This window comes from Thermobia domestica, chromosome 1, assembly GCF_964235325.1.
Source record: "Thermobia domestica chromosome 1, izTheDome1.hap1.1, whole genome shotgun sequence".
Taxonomy (NCBI): domain Eukaryota; kingdom Metazoa; phylum Arthropoda; class Insecta; order Zygentoma; family Lepismatidae; genus Thermobia; species Thermobia domestica.
In genome coordinates this window covers 211,243,329-211,262,721 of record NC_137454.1, presented here as the reverse complement: position 1 = coordinate 211,262,721, position 19,393 = coordinate 211,243,329, and the positions used below count along the sequence as shown (strand labels likewise).

General features: G+C 35.2%; 1 protein-coding gene across 4 annotated transcripts in view; it reads right to left on the bottom strand.

The window, feature by feature from the left end:
- LOC145693481 (RYamide receptor-like) overlaps window positions 1-19,393 on the bottom strand; it is a 338,943-nt gene that overhangs the window by 199,808 nt on the left and 119,742 nt on the right. For all 4 annotated transcript variants that reach the window (XM_081769539.1, XM_081769548.1, XM_081769529.1 and 1 more), the window contains one exon: window positions 2,665-2,866. In XM_081769539.1, coding sequence (XP_081625665.1) covers window positions 2,665-2,858 — 194 coding nt within the window. In that variant the 5' untranslated portion in view covers window positions 2,859-2,866. The remainder of the gene's footprint in view (window positions 1-2,664; window positions 2,867-19,393) is intronic.

Genomic DNA, 19,393 nt, shown 5'->3' with positions numbered 1-19,393 from the left:
AGCATTATTACTGTATTATTATTTATTTCACTTTTACCGTATACTTTTCTCAACGTTTAAGTTCTTTAGGCTAAAGACGACGGGTGATTCATGCAAATAAATTCTAGTTCAAGTAAAATTTAATGGACCCTTAAAGGGAATTGAACCCACGACTGTAAGATTCAACAACGAACGCGCTAGGCATTAGATATTAAAACAAAACTGACTTACAGAACGTTCCTCAGTAACTGATTTTTTATTTTTAATTGTTTTAATCGGTTTTATACTTTTAACAGTACCTCTTTAACAACAGGGGTACCAACACAGAATTATCACAGATAGGTAAAAACACAAGCCTCTCCTAGCGGGAATAGAAACCGGTACCCCGTACACCAAAGGTACACGTACTAACCACTGGACTATCTGTGTAGGGTAAACAAAGGAGCAGAAATAAATATATATTGCACATTCCGACGAAACGCAAACGTCCCAATGAAAGCAATATTAAAGGAAAAATGGAAAAACTTAGTGAGCTCTTGAAAGAGCACGAAGGTCGCCTGGGTATGAAGACAAAACTTTATTCAGGTATTAATATCTCGTATAATCGCCGTTAGCTTCGATGACGCATCTTAATCTTCTTGGTAATGAGTTATTCAAGCTAGCGACATATTGATGTCTCCGTGCTATTTCTTCCCACGCGTCTGAAACTAGCTCCCAAAGTGCGTCAGCTGTTCTTGGTGGGGGATCAGGCCAATTTTCGTGTAGAGTTCTTCTAACTTCCGCCCATAGATTTTCCATTGGGTTCAAGTCAGATCCTCTTGTAACCCAGTCGACTAGCTCAATATTGGGTTCCTCTTGAAACCAGGCTTGAATTAGATGGGAATCATGTATTGAGCTATGATCTTGTTGAACTTCTACAATGCCGTCCTTAAATAAATTTCTCGCAGCGGAGAGCAAGCCATTCTGCACAATATCCAGATACTTCTGGCTGTTCAATCGGCCTTCTATATGGTGTAATTCACCAACTGTATCCTTACACAGCCATCTCCAGTAGTGAATAGTAACATGCCCCATTCGATGCATTCTGTGCATGTACTATGGACCATAACGTTTTCTTGTGGGTCTATACACAAGTCGAGGACCATCATTTGCTGAAGAGAATATTTTTTTGTTTGTGAAGATTACATGATCCCAGTTACGACCAATATTTGCCTCAGCAAATGCTAGTCGATCAATCTTATGACTATCCGTCAATTGCTCCTTACACGCGGCTTGATATGCGTGAAGCCCTGCATCTTTAAGGCGTCGTCGAGCGGTGAGGAAGGAGCCAGGAAAACGAGACGCTATCACTAACTGCCAGAATTATATGAAAGGATTGCGACGGCTTACATCAACTAGGACCCGATCTTGTTGTGGGATTGAAACCCTTTGAAGGCCAGTGCCAGGTTTTCTAGATACGTTACCTGTTTTTGAGTATTTCTTCCACCAAGTATATGCTGTAGAACAGGGAACATCAAGACGTTCGCTAGCTTGTCTCACACTCATACTACCGTATTCAACAAGAGCAGTAAGCTGCTTGCGAACATTCTGACCACGATGAGCCATGACTAATGAATAAATTGCAGCGTTTGGTTATTTCGTTCCTCATGGGCTTAAGTGGAGAAACTCGTCTGCTGTGACAAGGCATTCGTAGTTCAGCATTTTTCACGAAAAAAGTGTTACCGAGTGACACACACACCCACCCACCCACCCACCCACACACACATATATATATATATATATATATATATATATATATATATATATATATATATATATATATATATATATCTCAGGAACATGAATAATTTACATTTTTGACGTCTGTGTTAACGTTTTCATACATAAATTATGGAAATGGCGGGCTAGTGACTGTAACAAAGATTTGAAAATTGACAGTTCGTCCATTGTTCTTCCAAGCACTTCAAAGTAGATATTTATATTTATAACAATCTTCCCATATATTTAAAAGAAAGAAAGAAATAAAAACGAACTTTCCACACAGAGGCTCGAACCGTCGCCTTTCGCTGCAGAAATTTCAATCAGCATTACTAAACCCGCTTGGCTACGGAAGCACTTAGAAGGATATGCGTTATAATATTGATAATTGCATTGCTCCAATCGCAGGTTGACACTTGAAGTTTTAAATAGTCATTTTCGGTCTTTTTCAGTAGTTTCTATTTAAGATATTGATTGTTTTTGCATATTGGAACTGTGCATGAAGTGTGCAATCAATATTAATCTCAGAAATAACTAGTTTGATTTTCTTTTTACGTTTTCACATAGCTCGGATGACAGTATGGTTTGCAGTTAGTGTCTATGTAAAGAACGGAAGGAAAATGCAATTCCCTGTGTATAGATCTGCGGGAATTGTGACTGATCTAGGCTCACTTTTTCGGACTTGGATTCTGAACGAGTTTGCAGCTTTTTGTGAACAGGTGTGTACAAATACACACGCTTGTGGACTATTGAACTAACTGCATTACAAAAGAGATAACTGTGTAGATAAATAATTGGCATCTTGAACTATTATCTTTGTGTATACAAAATGTAGAACGACTCACCTTCATATAATTCTTGAATTGCCCTCGTGTATGTTATCATTACAACAAAATTAATTAAAGGAAACATTTATCATTTTCTTACCTTTTTCCTAATGCAAGAACTACAATCACAGTGAAATTCCCAGTGATACTGATGACGGCTGTTAGAGTATATATGGAAATGATAAAGTGTTGGACAGGAGGGTCAACTGCCTCTAAGGACGGGTAGTCAATGTCTACGCTGGAATTTCTTACAGCATCTATATCAAGTAGCGAAGACAAATTTCTCAGCGACATAGCTGCATCTGAAAAGAAAAATCCAAACAAATAAAATAAACTTTTTTTTTCGTTTTCACGCCAATAATAAGATAAAACTTTTTCAATATTCTTTCCAACTGAAATAAATTATGTCATGCTGTAAAGTTGCTACTGAAATGTTTTAATTATGGAGTACGAATATAATTATTACAAAACAATTTTCCGGAAATTGTCTGGACAAAGTTCATTCTCGCTGTTTGAGTACCCTTTCTGAATCTTTTCGACAAAAAATATTATCATAAATAGACGATTCAAGATATATTTATTTACCTTGGTATAAAAATATGAACACGATAATTATAAGTTGTAATCGGAAAAAAGTTTAAACTTTTGGTTTTCTGTCTAGTAATCTATTTTTTATTTAGATTGTTGGTTGAATTGAAGTATATAATCCCGTTCAGCAACGAGGATATTCGATACAGAGATCAACAACTTAATGTGCTATCCAGGTCTTCCGGAATATCAATATAGCCATGAAGATGATCTGTCGTTCAGTTTGAATGTAAGCGTAAAATTAGAAAATTCCTGTGGAACATACTATTAAAAATTTAAATCTTTTATTATGTTAAATGGTGAGAACGCTATGCACCTAATCTTACAGGCTGACGGATACCCCAAAGCAACATTTTCTCAATGTAGAGGACACAAAAAATCTGAAAAAATTATTGGAATCCCAAAAATTGATATTATTCTGTTCATAAGACTTTTTTGGTATCTATCCAAAAAGTAAACGCATCCATAGTAACGATATTATAACCATTTTTGAACTTACATTTAAAGAATGTTCTCTTTATTGTTTTAATGACAGAACGTACAACGTCCTTCCGGCAGAACGTAACGTTCTTAAGTTTCTACCATGTTTATCTATAAATTAGAGTACGTTTGTACTTCCAGCATGACAGAAAGTTATCCTGGTGGAAAGAGCTTGAATTCCAGTTTTAGCGCAAAAAAAAAAAAAATCATGTTGATTCGACTGTTAGAACAGCGGCTCGTGCACAGAAGTCCTATCGGAAGAGCCTTCCGGCAGAACAGAGGCTTGTACCTTCTATCAAAATGTTAAATTAAATGTTGCTGCGTTAATATTTATTTGTATTTGTTAAATTATTATTGGTGAGGTTTCTTATTTTGTGGGAATGCTCTTTCTGTATTAAATTATTCATTTGTTGACATGATTAAATTTAGTTTCAAAACACGAAGAAAATTTGGAAATATATCAGCACCTTTATTTAAATGCAGCTTTACTTTACTGAATTTTTTTCCCCATCAACCAGGTATACTGAGGGAAAAGTCATAATTAGATCTTGATATGATTTTACGACTAAATCTTGATGAGATTTTGGACATACTTATAGATACAAACGACGGTATATTACGCACATCTGCTATAATTATGTCATAGAGTCGTTGAGGTTTGCTTTGATACTTGAGATAGCTACCAATATTTCTTTTGAGTGTTAGTCACAAGCCAGGGTTTCGAGTTTTCTTCTACTATGTAGGGTCTTGAAAGAAAACAAAAAAAAAGTATATAAACGAAGATAAGGCGCAATGTAGAGGAGTCGCTAAAAATTAACTTTCTTTGAACGAGAACGATTTACGAAACATCATCCACTAATCGAAATCATGATTATTCTTCAATAAAGTAACTTCCAATAAACCTTTTGTTATTGTTGATTATTCCATATCGGACTCCCGAAGAAAACTCATCTAAACAACTTATTGACCGTGCCAATAGCGACTACTCTCAATCATGATTCCGTTTTCTTTCATTTAGAAATAGAAAAGAAAGAGAAGAAAGTAGAAGGGTAAAAGAAGGAGGTAGGAAAAGAAGAAAGAAAAGAAATAGGGTATTTTAATGAGAAACAGATTACTGGATAATTCCGGAAATATAGTAAGAAGTCGAGAAAGTCCTCGAAAGATGAATCATTCTAAATGTTATTAACGACTAATCAATTTCGGAATGCTTCGGAATAGACACATGTTCCCTCATACCACCCAGACCTAGCTCCAGGCACCACGATCGTGGGGTTGCCCAGACCTAGACCTGGAAATGAGAAAAGTGAAATCATTCTTTGTACTGTTATTCCAACCGGTAATTGATAACCATCCAGCATCTAAACTCTGTTTTCTAGGATCGACCACACATATGAATTAGCCAAGAGAAAAAAAAACAAACTTATTAACTCAATATAAATTTATGTATCGTATCAATAAAAGGTTCGACTTCCTAGAAGAAAGATGTCGTATTTAGGCTCATCCTGCTATTTTTGCTTCACTCCTCGAGCCGATTTAAACCGTTAGTGACGGTCCTTCATGACCTAGGTTATTTACCTTAACACATATGTCAAAACATGACACATATATTACAGATGTTAATATGACAAATGATATCACACAAATTACTTAAATTAAATCCATCATGCATTCACACGCTCACTCACTCAGGACAGTGTATATATGTTTAAAGGAAACCAACTAACTACAAAGGTACAAATAGTTTATTACATTCATAGTGGAAAAAAAAAGGGACAAAACAAATAATTATAAGAAAATATTAAAAGCACAAGTTCTTGGTTATATATTAATAGAGTACATGAAGTTATACTTTAGTAAATCTTTATATATTCAATCATATTGACAAATGGAAAGGAAAAAAATTATTTACATGTATCATATCTTAGGCATGCTAAAGCAAATTATGATTTGCGACATACGCAAAGAAGACACTTATTTCACTAAAAAAAATATATGAACAAAGAGGAAAGAAAAGAAAAAAAGACTTTTAAGTGTATCAGAACTTATATGAGTCTCTACCTCACATTGGGTAATAAAATATTAATGATTTTGAGCGTTCAAATCACAAATCACGCACTACTCGTAGTGTCCAGAACATTTCGCTCCATTTAACTTCGTTCGTGTTTATATATATATCTCTCTCTATATATATATATCTATTGGTTTACAAAACCATTCGTCGTCTATACTTGGTTTATAACTTTTAACAGTTTATATCTGCAATCGCACACTGCGACGCTTTATACCCATCCAGGGATTTCGAAAAATCACTATCGCTAGAGGATGTTTCTCCTCTTAGACGGTCCATTTCCAAACTTATTAATTGAATAGTTTTAAGTTATTTATGCAACACTGGGACACGTCATGAGGCCTTTCCTTAGGATCACTTTCGTATATATTTATACATGGTTCGGATTTTAAAAAAATGATCTTCCACAGGTGTACGGAGTATGATGGTTCAAATTGAGGATAAAAAAAAACTGGTCTAGTCACAGGATACATATGAAGGTGAGACGGATTCAAGGTACACTTTCCACAATGGTTTTAGGTTGGTAGTTCAGGAATAATATTCGTTATGATGATGTGGGTTACGTTTAGACCTGCCGTTACTTTTCAATACATGCCATTACATAATTACAAAGGTTATCATTTACATTGATTCAGAAGAAAAGGAAAATTACTTAAGTGCACGGCGGTATTCTTGACAAAATCTACATTCTTATATTCGTCGGAGGACGCACTGGTAAACTATAGCAACCAACACACGTTTAGGGGGACAGACACGAGCGCTCTTACATATATTCATATAATATATTTAATATCATACTTTCACTTTAAAATCATATTCACATACTAAGTACATATACATTTCGACGTATTCATTTCTATATATATATATATTTATAATAAATGCGCACACATTTAAATTAATCACCCCAACAATAATTTCTGAAAAGGTTGCAACATTGTCCAAAACAAATGACTTCCGACGTTACATATGAAAAAGAAAATCGCTTTTCTACCTGATACCGCGCATCTATAAATTTTTCACTTTTATATAATCAATTCGTGCTTAAATCATGAAAAAAAAACTTTGTGAGGCAGGCACGTAACACAGAGCATTTCTAAAGATATAACTAGATAAACCAAAGTACAATTTCTGGGCCCAGGTTAACTACAAAGTAATCGAAAACCAAAACAGAAAGGAAAGTGACCAATGGATCAAAAAAAAAAAAAAACTTAAGAGGAACGACGGTGAAAGAACGTAATCGAAGTGTCGTCAAATACTAAGTCTTTGTTCATTTCAGCGATAGGTCAAAATGTGATGGAGGACCCAATCATTATCTACTCCATTCATGAATCGTGTCTTGCAACGTCTCAGCTGGTAATTTCAGATCAGAGTTGTACGTTAAATAAATCGTAAGCAACAAGTTCAAAATCGGGGGGGGGGAAGGTTGGAAAATGAAAAAAAAAACTTGAAGAAATGAAGACAGAGAGAGAGATAGAGAAGAAGGAAGACGAAGAATAGGGGCGCCAAAGACTTAAGTGAGAAATAACTAACGCTACAAAGATAGAAGTCGAATTTCGCTCTCAACAAAATCCATAGCCAAAATATTCTTAACATGCCAAAAGGGGTTCGGCTTGCCAAATAAATAGCCGAAAAAGCTGTCTGCGAAGATGAGACAAGTCTGTGTCCACGATGGGATTTTCGGAAAGACAAAGGCTTTAGGGAAATCCCACCACTCACCGTATCCGGTCAACACCCTTGCAGACCCCGAAATCCTCCGGAAGGTTAGAGATGGCGTTAATTTAGGATTTCAAAGAAAAAAAAAATCATCCGACCTCTTGGAAACTAGAAGATTCCAGAATAGTAATGAAATTAGAGTAATAGCTAAGATATCCCTAATTAGTGATTTGCCAAAATAAAAAAAATTAAATAAACTGAATTTTGGATCGGTGATTTCTATTGCCAAACTTCACCGATAGCTCCCCTTCGCAGAATGCGCTAAATTCTGAGGCATCGATTAATTTCCATCACTATCTAGTTTAAAAACTAAGAAAAGAAAACGAAAATATTCAAAGGGGGAGGTGTCGATGCCTCAGAATATATATATATAATTGTTTTGATTCTGTCACCCTGTCAGAGCTGTCGCCTCCATGAACATTGTAAGCTAGCCTGTGTAGGTAACGTGAAGAAAAAAAAATCTCACGGAGTGGTACATTCTATTTTTAAAACCGACCAGAAGATATGATTCACTACAGCCCTGTTGTATAACTACTACTGTCTTTTCATAATTGATTATTCAATATGTCTAGTCAGCGATTATATGATGCTACCCATTCTATCAGATGGTATTACTATGGTTGATTATTATTATAACACATAAAACTACAAAGTATTACCATAGTCCGAATATATATCGCCCTCCTGTCCGAGTGATATCATGGTGCAGGGGTCAGAACCCGAGATGTTTGTAGCTACACGTATCTATTCAAGATCTATATATCAACACTGGGCTACTATATATTTAACTATATGGGTGTCCTATATTCTATATTCATTTATTACAATATTCATATACTTTATATTCATATTCACATTAATATTCATATCATCATTCCTTTCATTTACTAAGACGCTATACAAACACCATGTTTCCTCTATCTACGCCCAGCCTATATACACATTTCATCGTAACACTTTAAAATCTATAATCACTACAAACATTTCCCATTCCGATCACCGCACGACAACCTCACTCGAACTCAAGACTCTTTCACCACACACACAATACTATGTAATACTCGGTAGCTTTATTAAGAAGAAAGAAAAAAAAACAAAATCCTACGTATGTTCACTGAAATTAGAATTATCTGCGATAATGTTTAATGTTTATGAAATTCTGCAGCAACAATGAACTTCTGCAGCCACGAAGAAAAAATGGACATTTAATATAATTTCAAAGCGAAGAACTAGCATCATATCGCCCGACTTCTGTTAAAAATTTACGTATTGTTTATTTACTTAAATATCTCGATTTCTAGACTAGGCAGAATGTTGAAATTTTCAGAATATATTAATTTTGGGTCACTTGACCTAACTGTACATTCATATGGGCTGTGAATTATACCTTCTAGGTTTTATTTCGGAAAGAAAGGTCAATTTCATGAAAACTAAATCACTAAGCACCTCGACGGAAGAATGGCGGTTAGTACTGACTTTTGACACTAGGGCTAGCGACGATATAATCAACCCTTGAACAACTGAATATGACCTTGTACACGGAATTATTATACTATATTACGTTCACTTTTAAATATTGTGTATGAGTTCACTTAATGACGGAAAAATAAAAATTTATCGCATAGTAAATACTACACTGTCCATGTTTAATTATCTCACACACTCTTTCATCACTTAACTACCACAATTACTGATACTACATTACAAATATACACATACTACTCAAACTACAAGACACATCATGCCAATACACACCAATCATCACTATCATTAATACATGTTATACTAATAAATATACACAGAAAACATTCATATTTTACCATTTTAAATCGGCTCGAAAGGGAAAGAAAGGAACAGGGCCAACTGGCCCTTGTATTTACTGAATCACATTCTTGAGTGTTTAATTAATGCCCCCGAGGGGACGTATCGAAGTATTAGCTAACAATAGGACCCCTGCCCTGAAGGGGCAGGAACCCGGAACAAACTACATGTTCAACTCATCCCGCTGGAAGCCGTACTCCCAATTTGGGAGTCAGATAGGAGCCCTCTGCTTAATTTACACGTACATGCTGATGGTTACTAACACTACAAACAGACCTAAAAATACCGCCATATATATATATGAAAAAAAAATCACGTACTAACTACACAGACAGATTACTGAACGGACAGGTCTGACCGAACTAGAGATGTGGGTCGGGTAAATACCCAGTGGGTAGGTAAATAAAAAATGGGTATTTACCCGGGTATTTACCCCTTTTGTATTTACCTACCCAAAAAATGGGTATTTTCTGAAAGTTGAATTATTTTGAAGTTTTAAGAATTGTTAACCATACCGGTGACCTTTGTTAATATTTTCGGGTCTGTCGAGCGTGTTCTCATTCACTCTCTATAAATATGCGAAATGATAACCAATTGACCCCGTTCATGTGCGGTGCGGGTTTGCAGGCAATTTTGACCATGGCCCACCCGCGATACAATTTTGGATATTGTATGTTATTCTAGGTTACAACAACATCTAAAACTTTTTTTCACGTAGAACTTCATAGGTAAAGAGGAGATAAAATTATTGAATCGAGTGTTTTGAAAGAAGGAAATTGTGAGGATGAGCTGTTACAACTTTCAGACGAAGCCCTCGTGTACACCTATACATGCATCTAAGTTTGAACATCGATCAAGCCAATCTTGAGAAATAATTAACTTTTTCGAGTTTACGTCATTGTTCACGAACAAACCAGAGTCAGAGTTGAAACATAAGAAATTAATGTCTCCTGGGGGTACCGGTACCCCTCTTGTCGTCTCAAGATTGATCTCGGGCTATTTTACTATACTTATCCACCTATGCCCTTTCTTCACCAAAGTGTTAACGGCTTTCAAACTTGGATTAGTTTCGCCAAGACTTAAACAATTAAGAAATCGTAGTATGACTTCAAGTCTCCTAATCATAGAAATCGTGTATAAACCCTCTTTGTTAAATCTTTGGGAGACAGCTCCAGTTTTAAATGTAAAGTCTGCGATATGCCGCCGATTTTCAAGAGCCCTATCAAGTTATTGTGTATTTTCATTTGAGAACAGATGTTTTGAGACTCCTTCAATCCAACAATTTTTCCTGAAATGTGCAATTTTGAAATTTTAAAATTGTCAGAAATGTTTCACAGACAACTCAGACAACCGTCATAAAAATAAAAGATAAACGAAAGCTGGATCATATATCTAAAGCATTACATATCAGAGGCTACAACTAATTGAATAAAGACCAAAATTATCAAAATCTTTCCGCGTCGAACATTATGGAGATTCAAGTTAATCATAAAAAGATGGTATCTTATGTCTACTAGTTTCCAACTTAAAAGAACATTTGTAGTAATTTTAATGGAAGGAGAAAGTGAGTTTGATATAGTAGGTATAGTCGCATTTATTATACGAAAAAAAAAATACATAAATTTCCATCAAATATAGAGGCTTTTCTTGACTTTTTATGGCTTCTTAGGTTCAACGTTACTATTTCGGATTTTTGATAGAATCTTAATATTGATGTTTCTTAAAACAAATTCCGACGTATGGAACCTTAATGAAGTCTTACAGGAAGCGTTGAAGGAAAGCATTGCCAAAGCGATCTTCGTTAGTGGGTGTCCCCTGTCATTTGTTGATCATCCTTTGTGGATTGAATTTTTTAAAAAGAAAATTCGTCCTTCGTATGCACTCCCATCAATGTATCTCCTGGCTACGACTTACTTGGATGCTCAATATAATGAAATGCAAGGGAAAGTTAAAATGAAGTTAGAGGAATCAAGAAACCTACATTTACAGTGTGACGGTTGGAGTAACTTAAGAAATGAATCTATCAGTTATTTCGTCATTTTAAAGCCTCAACCTGTTTTTGTTGATTTCGAAAGAAAATAAACACGACACATATTACTTGCCTGAAGAGATTATGAGTGTTCTGTAAAAACATAACCCTGAAAAATTTTTAATAATCATAGAAGACAACGCGTCCAACATGAGAGCAACTTTTAAATTAGTGAAACAGAAGTATCGTAGCATCGTATCTTTGGGTTGTCTTGCTCATCTTCTCCATTTGCTTTGTTCTGACATCATCGGATGTCCATCGGTAAAGACATTACTGGGAAGTATAATTGATGTTGTTAAACAATCAAACATAGCCATCACCTGCAAGCACTATTTACACAAAACTCAAGGGAGAAGAGGGTTACAATTTCATTAAAGTTGCCTGAGAAACAAGATGGGGAAACAATTTACAATGACTCCAAAGTGTGCTTGTCAATAAAATTGTTCTTCAGACGCTCGCGTGAGTGAGGAATCGTCATTACCCTTAGAAATCAAGAAAATACTTTTGATGATGTATTCTGGATTTGTATTGAAAACATTGTAGCCATTTTGAAACCTATAGTGGATTTGATTAATTGCTTCGAGTAAAATGAGTATCAGATACTTTGCACTCAAAATTCCAGAGCATCCATCTAACTCTGACCGTACAGTTACCATCAGCAATCTTTTTGAAAACAGAAGAGCAATCAATGATGGAAAAATTTAAACAAAGAAGTGAATCCGGCTTGGGTCCAATTCATCTGGCTGCAGATCTCCTCAACCCCACTTTTCACGGCTGCAAATTGATCGCTGAAGAATTGCTGGATGCAGTAAACTTCGTTTGTGAAGTTGGAAAACAAATGGGATTGAATTCTGTTTTACTGAGATTACATTTGACTGACTATAGGGACAGGGAAGGAAATTGAGCAAGAAAATTTTTGTGAGACGGAGTGGAGCAAATGAGCTCACTACTTTGGTGGAGAGGGTTTCGAGATATCATTGAATTAGCTGATGTCGCCATTCGAATCCTTTGTGCTCTGGTTACATCTGCTGCCACAGAAAGAACTCTCTCTACATTTAGTAAAACAATAAATCGTTTATCATTAGAGAGGACAGGAAAACTAGCATATCCTTCTTATAACGGAAGCTTTTAAATAAGAGATTGCTTGAAGTTTCACGGATGCAACACTCAGGACCAGAATCATCAAGGAACAAGTCACCAGCTGTTGGCATGGAACAGAACAAAACACCAGAGACATTGGAAGAAGATAGAGAGAAATGGGTGACAGAGAAGGAAATGAAGCAGCGAGTAATAGTGATGTTGATATTGAAGAATTATGTGATGATTCCGACTCTAATCTTACGGTTGATTCTGAGTAAAATGGTAAAATTTCTGGTCGTTTTATAGTACTCCAAATATGGTAGAGGTTAATTGCTGTTCTATATTGAATAATTTAAAAAGTACAAATATTATTGAGTTACTATACAGCTAAATGTTGTTTATCACATTAATATTTTAAATATGCTATTTCAATAAATATTTTCACAAAGTTCACTTGAAGGATTGTTAGTGTGAAACTCCATTTAGTGAACACTTCTAAAAATCAGAAATTAGTTACTTAAGTATTTTACGAAATGTTATTCCTTATTTTATGGATAATTTTCTTTCAACGGCATATTTAGTAAATAATTTAATCGACCAATTTATTAAAATTAATTACCTTGATTATTCTGCAACTTTCGTAATCGGTAAATGTGTAATTTTTTAAAGTTTCTAAGTATTTTCAAGGTTATTAGTTACTAAGAGTTTTCTTTTACTATGATATAACTATATCAACAACTTCGTTGTTACAGTGTAGTTTCTTAAACAGATTAATTTATTAATTCCGTAAACCAAGTGTAAAACTTAAAAAACTTATTGGTCCAATTCTTTGCATACTCGACAATTCAGTATATCTCATGGCCTATAGATAAAATACCAAAAGGGGCCGCGGTGGCTCAGTGGTAGAGCGTTCACCTCTGGTGTTTGGGGTCCCGGGTTCGATCCCAGCCCCCGTCAAGTGAACTTTGTGGTGGACAAACACCGTGTGCGTGGGTTTTCTCGGGGTTCTCCCGTTTCCTCCCACTTTCTTCATTCCACCGTTTCATTCATTACTCATCATCATCGTCTCCTTTAGCCTAACCGGCATAACCCTGGGACGTAAAACTCAGATTTCATTTCATTTTCAAAATACCAAAAATAACAATATTTTGCGTGAAAAAAGTAACCAGCCGTATCTGTAATATCAATTCAGTTTCTTTAATTATTAAAAAGGTTGTTTTCATCATTACTATTCAAAATTTTTTTAAGGTAATGTTAACAACATACATACATACATACATACATACATATATATATATATATATATATATATATATATATATATATATATATATATATATATATATATGAGAGCGTGTTCATCGGTGATTTGAAAAACTGGAGAATGTATTGTAAGATAAAAGAAGATTAGTCAGATTGAGAAAGATGGAGAAAGTTTCACGAGAGGCAAACCTAAGGAAGAAGTTAAATTCCGTGTCATTAATACCAGGAGCTGCTGGCAGGCAGAATACTTAATAATAGTGTATGACTGGTTTGGTGATATCTGACTTCACTTTCTTTAGTCATCGTTACGTTCTGCCATCAATTTTAAATTTTCGTATTGGTTTGATCCACTACCAAATTCTTCTGCGCAGTTAATTGGACGCATCAGGAGCACACCAAGGTAAGAATTCACAGGGTAGAATGGATAATTATTTTCCGATAAGGGTAATAGAAGGAAATTTAGTGTAAGTAGAAAGAAAATTATGGTGAGTAGGTAGGAAATCCGACTGTATTACTTAATAAATATCAAATGCATTGTTTAATTACTAGAAAAAAATATTAATTAGGTGGTTATTTAGTGCTCCTGTTGCAGGTGATACAAATGACCATTATATTTTTCATTGACAACGATAAAATCTATTTATTGCTAATTGAAACATAAAATACCCACTAAAATACCCATTTTGGGTAAATACCTGGGTATTTACCCAGGGTATTTACCCACTGAAATAAATACCCAGGTATTTTACATCCCTAGACCGAACCTACACTGATTCAGGAGAGGCAAGAGGGAAATTTAACTATTCGATTCACTGAACTGCAAACTGGGTTTGGGAAAGGAGATTAAATGCACACACTATCCTGAATTCTGTCCATCACGAACTATATCTGCACAACATGGCGTCACCGAGTTATGCTTCCTATTTCAGCTTTTTAGTTCAGTTTTTACTACGAAATTTAATAGTTTTTGGCTCCTCGAGACTTCCAGAGATTTTAGATGTTAAAAAACTCCCAAATATTACCTTGTTTGCAGCTTTTCTACTCCTTTTTCAACTTTATGATCGAGAAGATCCGAATCTGGCTGTTGTCAGTAAAATTTTCAGGCATGGAATGGAATAATTGCGCCCTAATATCATAGTGTGGGTTTATCAGCCAATCAAAACTAAGCATTTTGGCGGTGGGGCTTTGAAACGAATAAAATTTGGTAAAATCTGGATTAAACTAGATTTTAGAAGGACCTAGGTATCTAAAAGAGAGGTGAAGGGTGGTCCTGAAAATTCTGTCGAATTTTAGATTGGTTATTTGATCTGGAAAGTTCCGTCCAATAGTGGATCAATGTTTTCGGATAGCACTGACACCGTAAGAATTGTAATAATCCATTTACATATACATATACAAGACTTATAACTAATTTAAAATATAAATAAAGATATTGATTCCCAAAACTATCATTCCCAATGAATTTTTTACAGTTTTTCCATGTTAATTTGAAATAGAATAATGAACAATATTACGAATTATATGAACAGCCAGAAATTTTTTGTTAAACGTCAAGTACAGTCGGTGCAAAAAATTTCGGGCACCCTCCTATTAAGAACATAATATCATTAGACTGTAATGGCATATTACAGTCTGTATCAATAAACTATTCGATATCTTTTTAATTCAACAGCATGCTTTTCTGTTTGGTTTTCATTGATAGAATTTAGAAGTCAAATTTGTAGTCGGATCTTGTAGTTATAGGCGACTGAACAACTTATTAAATTGGGATTGGATTCACTACCAAGATTTCTAGTTCCAAGTGGAAATTACGGGGAAGTTTGCTATTAGGTATTCAAAAACATTCACTTTCAATTAGTTGAAGTTCAAAATAAAAATGAAAAGCATATATTCTGCATAAAAGCATTTAACATATTCTGTATTAGAACATTTCTCCAAGGTATTCTTTATTTTGATACTAGTTTCATTGCAATATTCTTACTAATGAAGATGTTAGAGAAACAAATTATATCATTTGCTGCACCACTCTCTAGTTTAAGCTATCCAAAACTTAAAGTGATTTTAACATTTGTGATCATTCTGTGTTTGCCTAGAAACATAAGTTTGAAGAAAGTTCAAAGCGAATATTTTATTTCTTTCCTTTCAAAAAGAAACCTCCTATATTCTGCAATCCTTTCGTATTCGTTTATGGAGCACAAAGGAGATTACGTTAAGCCAGAAACACACCAACGAATCGATTGCAACGTCTCTCTTGTGGATGTGAAGAGAAAGCACAAGACGAAGTTTTACCGAAACTTTTCCTTGTTTGTAGTTGAGACACCATTTAGCATTATATATAAATTTATGGTAGTATGCACATGAACAAGAAGTTTAACTTACCAGCACATTAATGTGTTCACCGTTCATTCTAGCTTTGGCACTACTAAGAAAACAAAAGTAAAATCTGTAAAATCTCATAAAAGTACATGCTTATTATTATTAATCTGTGTTACAATTTCAAAAATATAGTGTTACTTCCATCAGATATATTAAGTAAGAACTATCTGAGATTACAATTTTGCATTTTAAATATTGAGAGGGGATCGAATATTCGGACCCAAGAGGAACGGGAATGGGGAATGGCGGAAACTTCATAACGAGGAACTGCATAATTTATATGGTTTACCCAACATTGTTAGGGTCGTGAAGTCTAGGAGGCTTCGGTGGGCGGGTCATGTAGCTAGAATGGAAGAAAGTAGAAACGCTCTCAAAGTCTTGACTGGAAGACCAATCGGAAAACGACCATAAGGAAGACCTAGGCGCTGATGGGAGGACAATATTAAGATGGATCTCGCAGAGATTGGAATACAAAGTAGACATTGGATGCAGTTAGCTAAGGATAGAAGTCAGTGGAGAGTTTTTGTGAACGCGGCATTGAACCTCCGGGTTCCATAGGCCATAGAGTGAGTGAGTTAGTTAGTTTAGATCAATTCTAACAACGAATGACATTCTTCCTTTCAATTTTTCAGTTTTAAAATTTAAATTAGAGCAAGATAGGAGCAAGTAGAAAGAGAGAAGGAAAGGAAAATATTGAAAAAGTTAAGTAGAAGAAGATGACAAGAGAAAATGATTTTGAGAGCAAGTATTTAAACGAAAACAAAAGTCCTTATCAAGATGTTGCAAACAGTTAAGTAACAACAAACAGAAAAGGATTTAGAAGAACATTGGACTTAGTTAAAGGGAAGAGGAGGGAACAAAGTGAGAAAGGGGTAGCGTATCAGATTAAGTGTAAAAAGAACATGATATGAATTACAAAGGAGAAACATAGAAAATGTTGGAAAAATGGATTAAACAATCTAAAGACGACGTTATATTAATGAACGAAATCAACACGGTTTGCAAATATACTCGAGGAACAGAACATTAAATTGACTGGGAAGGTATAAGAGGACTACAAAGGGAAAGAAGGAACGTTGTTAGATTGTGGAGAGAAGCACAGTGGATAAGAAGAGAAGAGAAGAGAAGAGAAGAGAGAGAGAGAGAGAGAGAGAGAGAGAGAAATAATGATTATTACTAGTAGGCTAAATATACATATAATTTGTGGAGCAAAATATTAGATAGGATATCAGAGAAATAGAAGAAAATGACAACACGTGGAATGGAGTGTGGAATACAAGAACAGGACAGGTGTATAGACGTTGATCCTAATTAAAAGTTCGTGTCTGTACCTAATTAAAAATTTAAATCTGTGAAAATAAAAGAAATAATCTTATTGGTTGTTAGAAGTGATTTTCTCCCATATTCTGTATAACAAACTGTAACCTCAGATATGTAACTATTTTAATGGCAAGGATTTGCTATAGTGAGGTTTTGTTTTTATTTAAATAATATGCCCCAAGTTACATATTCTTTTGATTCCCTCTCGATTTTAATGTGAATAATATCATGAAACTTGACATTTATTTATGTACTTGGAATACTTATTGAGCAGAAAACTGAATATTTGCATCTTTAACAAACATTACATGTCTAAAGAACAGTGTTCAAATTGAATATTTATCCCAAGGGAGATGAATTTCACCCATATCCACATCTATCACACACACATATTTATATCATATTGTAATGTCTATTAGTTAGAGACAATAACAGTCTGGGAATTAATCCTTCACCTAATTTATTTCATAAAATATTACAAAACAGTCTTTCTAAAAAAAATTAAATCTTCTAAAGTTTTACGTCCCACGCGTATCTGGTTAGGCTAAAGGATACTTTGATAATTAGAAAGGAATGAAATGGTGGAATGATGAAAGTAGGAGGAAACGGGAGAACCCCGTGAAAACCCATGGCCACGGTATTTGTCCACCACAAAATCCACACGGCGCGAGTTGGGATCAAACCAGGGACCCCATGCACCGGATAGTATTTGTTTCTACAAAGAGAATATATCAAATCTTCCTTATAACAAGTGATGAAAGAAGGAAAATAATCTGTATAGGAACCCTATAGCTCATGGCAGCCTGCAGGGAATCTGTGGCGACTTCAGGATACGGCACTTTGGTAACCCCCTTAGGTCATAGCAGCCTCCAGAGGTTTATGTTGTGGCTAGGAATCACCTTAGCTCATGGCAGCACACAGGTGGGCTAGGTAATACTCATTCGTCCAGGACGACCGCAGGAGCAGGTGTAGGTGGTCACTGGTCAGCAGATACTTCTTTCCTCTTTGGGTCTATCTTTATAGGAGATTTCTAAATTGCTAGTTTCCCCTCGCGTTCCGTTGTGCTGGATTCGTATCTCTCTAGTTGTATATGTATCATCTACTTGTACTGATGGTTGTAAACAATAGCACGTATTGTATGAATAACATGTGCCTACACTTTACAATATATAGGGTAAGTATGACTAATTTCACAGTATGTCCAATTTCGCAGTACCACATAAAGTGAAGAATTACGAACTTGGGAAAGATTATGAAATTAGTTCTCCGCATAAATAATACATGGCCAGTGCTCCTTTATGAGAAAAAAAATGTTGTCCTGCTCTTCCACCTGCAGGTCCCTCAAAAACTAGATGAAATAGAAAAAGCAGTGAATTTTTTCGTGCTCGTTGGGACGTGAAGTACAGCTGCTTATTCACCAGGTGTTTGTAGCATGGATGTTAGAGCACAGTATATCCTGTGTATGTAAATGTGTAGAGGAAATTACAAGGAATGTAATGATATATGCAAAATATCACTAGCCATCCTATAAAGCTCAGTACAGGCTTAAATTTGGTGAGGCTGTTTGTAGCTCCGGTACACGAGGAAACAAAGGCAAGGAGACTTGTAACAGTATCTCTAGCAGGAAGCGTTGTCAAAGGCTTTGTCAAGGCTATGCGCCTCATTTCATAGACCTTGTTTGCAGGGAGGAAGATGATTAGCTTTCCTATGCTTTGAACATTTGATTCTCTTCCATTTGATCGTCATGTTTACCTAAGCCTGTTACAGGAGCACTCAATTCTCTTGGTGTTCTATATCAAGTTTAATGTTTTTGAATTTGTTCAAGTAGTAGCTTTTATTTAGTTAAATCAGTTCGCTTTATTGCGTTTTAACCATTTGATTTTCTAACACTTGCTCTGTCATGTAAATTAGATAATGTTTAGCTACATAAGCCGTTTTCTTTCTACCCTTGCTATAGCACACAATTCTCTTCATGAATACTGTTTAATATTGCAGCTAGACTCTATTCCATCGTGTGTAATGTTTTTGAATTGGTTTCAATAGTACGCTTTTTCTTTAGCATAGCTAATGTCTACGAAATGATGGATG